Source organism: Andrographis paniculata, unplaced genomic scaffold, assembly GCF_009805555.1.
Source record: "Andrographis paniculata isolate CXL003 unplaced genomic scaffold, ASM980555v1 Contig38END, whole genome shotgun sequence".
Classification (NCBI taxonomy): Eukaryota; Viridiplantae; Streptophyta; class Magnoliopsida; order Lamiales; family Acanthaceae; genus Andrographis; species Andrographis paniculata.
The window spans coordinates 3,229,026-3,237,149 of record NW_026137571.1 but is presented as its reverse complement, the minus strand read 5'-3'; the positions used below and the strand labels follow the sequence as shown (position 1 = coordinate 3,237,149).

The 8,124-nt window shown below is 34.3% G+C and overlaps 1 protein-coding gene across 2 annotated transcripts; it reads left to right on the top strand.

Moving 5' to 3' along the window:
- The first annotated feature begins 2,192 nt into the window (after positions 1-2,192).
- LOC127250779 (protein ABSCISIC ACID-INSENSITIVE 5-like) lies at positions 2,193-4,225 on the top strand. Of its 2 annotated transcripts, none has more exons than XM_051274199.1 (4): positions 2,193-3,354; positions 3,463-3,534; positions 3,626-3,678; positions 3,795-4,225. In XM_051274199.1, exons 1-4 carry the CDS (start codon positions 2,335-2,337, stop codon positions 3,808-3,810), a joined length of 1,161 nt encoding a protein of 386 aa, XP_051130156.1. In that variant the 5' UTR covers positions 2,193-2,334; the 3' UTR covers positions 3,811-4,225. The 2 variants fall into 2 exon arrangements, with proteins under 2 accessions (XP_051130156.1, XP_051130155.1); XM_051274198.1 differs by having other exon boundaries at positions 2,194-3,354; positions 3,649-3,678.
- Positions 4,226-8,124: the final 3,899 nt, after the last annotated feature.

Here is an 8,124-nt window from a genome sequence, read left to right as displayed (position 1 = left end):
ACTTTTAATACTTTATTGTTGAATACTCGTTACTTTTATGATCTCGTTTATACTTTTCATATTAGAAAAACATACTTTTCAAAATAAAGTTTTATGCTTTTCGAATTCAATGTTAATATTTTATTGTAAAACAACAATTACTTATAGAACATATTTAAAATATCTATTTTTTTTTATTTTTTTGTCTTACATCAATTTTTCACGTGTTGCTGACTTGACATCTATGTGGCAATGACATGGTCAGCCACATTAGCGTCTTAGCAACGACGGGCCAGCGTGGCGAGTTCGGCGCCGGAGGATTGTTTTAGCGAAATTTTTTTACTTGCGGGACTATTTTCAAATTGAATTTATTTAAAGTCCTAAAATGATAAATGATTCAGATATGAAATTAAAAAATAAGTTTACCCTATTTTTTTTTTTTTATAAACACTGCGTTGCGATTTAAGTGTATCAATTATTTTTTAAAAATGATTTTCATATTTGAATTCAATATGTTGATTTAGTGTGAGCAGTGCTTTCAAAATTGAACACCAAATATTTTTTACTTCAAATAAATTATTGATAGTTTGATTCTTATATTTTACTATTGTTCCATAAACTAAATAGATTAATTAAAATTTGTAAGTTTATATTGATAATAAATGCACATAAAATTATAAAGGTCGAGTTTAAAAAAAATACCACCGCAACGGTGAATTTTATTGAATTAAAATGAAGTTATGATAGCGTTTATATTTTCCATATAAGAAAAATATTTTTTTGTTTTAAAAAAGAATTGAACCTTTTGAATAAAATATTATAAATTAACTATCACAAATACCGTTACCAAATAAAATACAACAACACTCTCAATAAATTAAATAGACAAAAATTATATTGTTATAAAATTTAGTAATTTACAACATAACCCCAAAAAAATAATAATAATAATTAACAATTAAGTTAAAAAATCTAACACAATGATTTATAAATAAACATATTTGTATAATTTAGATATTACATACTATAGGTTTATGAGAATTTTCATTATCAAATATTGTGGTCGTCCTAGTTGTTGTTTTCGTTGTCGGTGATATTTTTTCGTTTATGATGATTGATTTTTTTATTAATTATTTTTATTTTCTTTATCATAGAAGTTGAAGATAAAATTTAAGCAATTTTATAAAATTGGAAAGAATGATGAAAAAAGTGAATAAAATAAATAAGGGTATTATGGTCTTTGAAATATGTATGGAGTAAGAAAAAAATTTATAAAAATAAGAAGTAAAGAAGAAGATATTTATATTTAGGGAATAAATAAAAATTTGTAATAAAAAATAGCGATTTTATTGAAAGTTATTTTATATGCATTAATATTTATTACTGAAATACTAAATTGTTATTACAAACAATTTGTCAAATATTAACTTCTGATGTGTTTACTTATCAGAATTAATTTTATATTTTATTTATATTTTTTTTTCTAAAAATATTAAATTAAATATTTATTTTTTATTTATTATATTACATTAAAATTAAATTTTACATCCAAAATATTATATAAATACATTATTTTTTATTTATTATATTATATTAAAATTAACTTTTATATTTAAAACATTATATCAATACATAATTATATCACTTCAAATAATTATTTTAATTCAGAATTTTTGAAAACCCAAAATCCAAATATGACAAGTAAACACACTATATGTTATTTTATTATATGGTTCATAATACATTGTGCATTCGTTCAGAGAAATTGAATGTTGGAGGAAATTCGAACAGGACCATTTTCCAATAATAAATAGTCAACATTATTAATAATTTTTTATTTAATATGAAATCATTATAAACTTTAATTACTTAAAATGAATAAATAAAAATATTATTATCCAAATTAATGAATCAAATAAAGTCATTTACGAAAAAGAAAATGCTTTGCCCACCGATGAGGAAAAACCTCACCAGACTGACATACATAATACATAAATCAGAGTAATAAATTGACAGTCGTTCCACACATGAGTTTACGGCGACACGCCGCAGCATGACACGTGTAAACTATAGAGATGTCTGGCACTGTAATGGGGACTCGTCTCCCGACACGTGCCCCCTTCATGCATATTAATTACTTACTTAATTGATTAATTCCAACAGCAATAATATTATTAACATTATTATTATTATTATTACTAATAAATAGTTAGTAGTTGAGGAAATTCAAGCCCTTCCCCTGCCTCCTCTACTCCCGCAATTTGATTAGAACAGTGATCTCCGCCTCTATCTTATCTACATATGTGAGTAAAAATAAATATTTATACATAAAGAGTTCAAGTACGAGATTGAAGAATGGTAGCTGCTGCTACAGATCCAGATCATTCAGACAACAATATGACCTCCCACCCCCAAGGAGAGGTTCGGTCAGCAGCAACAGCAAGAGAGCCGCCGGACCAGACCGTACGGTCCATCGGGAGACAGCTGTCCATCTACTCCCTCACCCTCGACGAATTCCAGAACACACTGTCCGAAAATGGCAAGAGCTTCGGCTCCATGAACATGGACGAATTCCTCAACAGCATATGGACTGCCGAAGAGAATCAGAATCAGAATCAAAACCAAAATCAAAATCAAAATCAAAATCACGCCCATGCCCATGCCCTCGACACGAACAACAACAATAATAGTAATTACTACAATGGTTCCTCCTCCTCCTCCTCCTCATACGCACTGCAATTGCAATTACAATTCCCCAACGGTAAGGGGATCGCACAGCAGGCGAGCATTCCGAGGCAGGGCTCCTTCAGCATCCCGGAGCCGCTGTGTCGGAAAACGGTCGAGGAAGTTTGGTCGGAGATCCAGAAGGAGCGCCAGCGCAGTGCCAGTAACGGTCGGATTCATAATCCTCAGAAACAGCCGACATTTGGGGAGATGACGCTGGAGGATTTCTTGGTCCGGGCGGGTGTTGTGAGGGCGCCGGCTGCAACACTAGTGTCCGAACAATATGGGATTTTCCAAAGCAGCAACCAGGCGGTAATGGCGGCGCCTAATTTCATTGCAGCCAGGCCAGTTATGGCAGCAGCCGTCAATGTTCCCGCCGGCGGTGGCTACATCGGAGGAACCAAAATGGGGAATGGAACTGGAGGAGGAGGAGGAGGAGGAGGAGGGATAGGGATAGGGATAGGGTCACCGGGGAGTCCGGTGGGAGACGAAGAAGGCCAGTACGGAATGGGAATGGGAATGGACTCAGCGAGGGGTGGGACTGGGAGGAAGAGGCTCGTGGATGGGCCGGTGGAGAAGGTTGTCGAAAGAAGACAACGAAGGATGATCAAGAACAGAGAGTCGGCTGCTCGATCCAGGGCCCGGAAGCAGGTAATAACAATGCAACCTCAACCTCAACCTCGTTCCACATTTATAAATTAAATTAATGTCTAGCTAGTTTAATTTCATCTTTTTCTATTTTATTCTATTCTCTGGCAGGCTTACACAGTGGAACTCGAAGCAGAATTAAACCAATTAAGGGAAGAAAATGCACACCTAAAACAAGCTCTGGTAAGCATTCATTCCGTGCATCAAAAAGGGCCATCTAATCTTCTAAATAACGCTATCCTATCCGGCTGACAACCTTTGTTTGTTTCCATGGACTGATCAAATCAAATCCGACAGGCCGAATCTGAGAGGAAAAGAAAGCAGCAGGTACATTACATTACATTATAAGATAGCAGCAGCAGCCACATTTAGCTACTGAAAATTCTAAATTTAGAGAGGTAGCTAATGATAATGGCGAGGTTGTCTCAACTTGTTTGTGGCAGTACTATGAAGAAATGAGAGCTAAAGCGCAGGCGCAGTCGAAAGCCAGGAAAGCGAGAGAGAAACTACAATCAACGAGGAGGAGCTCAAGCTGTGGCTACTGAAGAGTTATAGCATTAACATTAACATTAACATGCGCTACGCTACTCATCAGATCAGATCGATCCCACACGTAAATTGGTTCCATCATTTTACGTACATACATACATATATATATATATATATAGCGCTGTGTTGTAGTAGTTGTAGAGATCAATGATCTAGTGACGACACCAAAGATAGATGCAAGACAACTATTATACAAATCCTCCTCACATATATATGGTATGTTTTAAATATGCAGATTTTGATGTTAGGGCAGGGCAGGGCAGACATTTCTCTTAGAAATAATATCCTAATAGAATCAGTGCACACATGACATTATTAGCATGCAGTTTCTTAATTGCTCTAGAAAATAATAATAGAATGAACAATTATATTGCGACAGGCTAATGAAATCTAGTGGAACAACAAAACAGTACACCATGCATGAAGTTGCATAGGATATATATATATGTAAGAACAAAATATAATCCGAGACCTGGGAAAGAAGAATTACTGTAGTGAACTATTTGACATGAACAGAGAGAGACCTCAGATGTTCCCGAAAACCTTGACGGGATCGAATGGAAGGGAGGATGAAACTGAAGTCGAATTGCAACCATCAGCATATAAACCCTAAATCCAAAACTCAATCCCTAATTGTAGGAATTTGAACAATATGGCATATATAGAGATTCACACAAGTTAGACATTCGCATTTTCCAAAGCCTACGATATGTTGAAGAAATTAAATGAATGCAGAGGGAATACAAATGAATCATCGCTTGCATTGTAAACATCATATAAAATCTGACATAATAGCCACGAAGTAGAAAAAAACAAATTACAAAGGTCTAAGAAAGCAAGAGAACTCCTTAATTACCTCACCCATTGAATGTGGTAAACAAAATATCTTCCTCTACATCACTCGCAATCATTCGATTATGTGAATGATGGAAAATCTGTGGTGGTTTCAGAATCTAAAACACAATCTTTAGGTTTATTTCACGCAAGATAGAAATAGGTAAGGTGAAGGTTCGATTTCTGATGTTCTTTTGGTGCAATAATATTGTTGGTTGATTAGGGTGGTGCTGTTAGAGCTTGTTAATGTTCCACCCACGTTCAGTTGAAGACGTAGATGGGAACTCAGGTATGATTAATTATTTTCATCATTATTTGATATTATAAGTAATTGTATTCTTGAAAATAAATTTTGTAATCGATCAATACTTTTGTTTGGTTCTTGAAGATATTGTATATATATTTTTTTAATAGAGACATAATAGTGAATTGTGAAGTGGAAATAGAAACACGACGTTTTAAATGTCTATATGTATGTTTTGTGCAAGCAAGATTGAATTTCTTAGAGATTCTAGACTTTTACTTTTTCTAGATGGGACACATTTATTTCAAAATATTATGGTTTTGTTGATATATACTATGACTACTAATCTAGGAACTTTGAAATTTATTTCATGTGCATGTATATTGGATAATGTTAAATATTATAGCTATGCATCGGTGTATACCGAAAATTATGAAAATTGAGAATAGTTTTGCTGGAGGTTAATGTATATTCTTCACGTTGATGGTCGATGTTGGTATAAAATTTTGTTTGATATATCTGGGATCCGCAAACTATTCAGAAAACCAACTGGTACATGTGTGGCTGCTAAACTTTCTACGTTGGCTGTGGATGTGGAATGTTTTACCACATATTTTCTGAGTTGGAAAAATTCTTTTGGGGAGATTAAAGACGATTCAAATTCTGAATTTTTTAAAGGCAAAAAGTACAAGAGAAATTGTGCTAGCATTGATTTGAAAAGTAAAAAAGAGATAAAGAAAAGAAAAGTGACAGTCAGTCCCTTTTAGGATCTGCAGACCAATCAAATGACCAATCAGTTGTCTGTAAGACTGCAACCCTGCTCAAGTTCATGGTTTGAGACTTGATGTTTTGGACATTGAAAGAGCTTCAAGATAAACAAAATGTGTATCTCATTGTCCTAATTCAACAAAAGAAAAAATAAAAATTTCTCACGAGGTTACATGCAATTAGGAAGTTAAATATGGATGAAGAAAAAGTCTCTCACTTCAATTCCAAATGAGGTATATATTTGACTATCATCTCTTCCTAGGACATTTATGAGGACATAGACATGTCAAATTTTATCCCTTATGGTCAGATATATCTTTGAATATGTCCAAATTTGTTTGACCCATTGGAATCTTGTTGTGTTGATTTTTTATTGGTCAAATGAAGAGCTGTATATTCTATATATACATACTTTCTAGGTTTTTTTTCTTCAAGCTTTTCATCATTCATTGAGATAGAAATTAAGAGTGAGTTTTGTGAGCTTAGAGCTAGAAACTTAGAGAATTTTTTTATCATCAGTATTTCCTTATGAAAAGCTAAAATTCCATGGTGTAATAAGTTGAGTCATATTTTTTTTTTAGGGGTAAATGTACTCTTTTATTTTGAGGGATCTTCGTTGTGAGGTTAACCCATGTTTTGAGTAAAAAAATCTGGGAAGATTTTATCTATCATTTGGGTTTGAACCTGGTCGAAGTTGCGGGAGATTCGAAACAAAAAATAATATCCTGAAGTGATCATTGTTTTATGCTATGTTGACAAATTGCCAAGTATTTGTTTGGTGCAAAGGTGATTCCAAGGGGAGTTGAAGTTGCGGCCTTGCACACTTGCCTTTGCGAAGGAAGGTGCACTTACATGTGGTAGGAAAACCAATGCATTTTAGTTTAGTGTTTGTGGCTAGAGATTCGTGAAATTCATGTGAGGAGTTTTGTATCTTGTTCCTGCCTTACTTATAGTGGAATTGCTCTGGGTTGGTATCCCTCAGACGTAGGTTGGTTGAGGGCCGAAATGGGTCAAAAAATGCTGGTTTTTTGTTTGTTTCGATTCACTCTGCACTGCACTTCTTGTTGTTTGTTTATTATTCGAATATCAAGAAAAAAAATCACTTTGAACACAACAAAAATTTTCAGTTTGCATTTCATTTCGCTGCATCATTAAAAAGTGATCAGGATTGGAGTTTAAGGTGTAGAAATAAATCTTGTTGGACCATCAATCGGTATTAGAGCCAACTTTTCAAAAGATTAACGAAGAGAGATCCACTCAAGATGTCGAAGAACGGAAGCTCGACGTCGAGACCACCACTACTCGATGGATCAAACTACATTTATTGGAAGAGAAAAATGAATATGTTCATTATGTCCATCACTGATGAAGGTTGGGATTAAGTTGAATTTGGATAGACATCGCCCATGAAGCTAGTTGAGGCTATTGAAACTCCAAATGGAAGTGCACCGGCTCCGTTTGTTCTAAAGCCAAAAACTGAATACACAACTAAAGAAAAAGAGATGAGCAATTCCAACTCTAGAACTTTGAACGCCATTTTCAATGGAGTGGATGAATTTCTTTTCAGAATCATCTCGACATGCACAACTGAAAAAGCTGTTTGGGATGTTTTTTTGGTTACTTTTGAAGGGTCTGATAATGTGCGAGCCACAAAGTTGCAAATGGTGGAAAGTCAGTTCGATAGTCTGAAGATGAAAGAAGATGAGACGATCTTCGGCTGTAGCAATCGGTTTAAGGATATCGTCAATCAAACACACATGCTCTGTTTGGTTTATGAAGAAAGAAAGCTCGTGAATAAGATGCTAAGGACAATCACAAAGACTTTTGCACCGAAGGTAGCCACTCTCAAAGAGATGAAGAAAATCAAAACAATGTCATTTGATACTTTGATTGAAATTATTCAAAACTATGAGCTGAACCATTTAAAGATAAAGCCAAGCAAAGGGGTTGCTCTTACTGTTGAGGATATTGGTGCTGATGAAGTAGATGGAGATGATGTTTCATTCCTTTCCAAGAAAATTTCGAAAATTCTACAACGACATAGGGCAAGACAATTGAAATAGAAAACTGGACAAATTAGTAATGAGAAGAAGATCCGAACAATCAACAGACGACCGTCGTAGAATGAGAAAAAGCAAAACATTTAGAGCAAAAAAGTTGCTTTCAAACCAAAGCAGAAAAGAAATTTTCAATTCCCCCAAGGTCCAAACATTTCAGACGATGTGATATGCTACAGATGCAATGGATTTGGGCATTTGATGTCTGAATGTCCTACGTCGTTAAGGAATGAAAACAAAACTATGAGCATAACTCCAAGTGTTGAAGAAGATGATGATGAATCTGAATCACAAGCCACTAGTGGTGATGAAGAGGAAGTT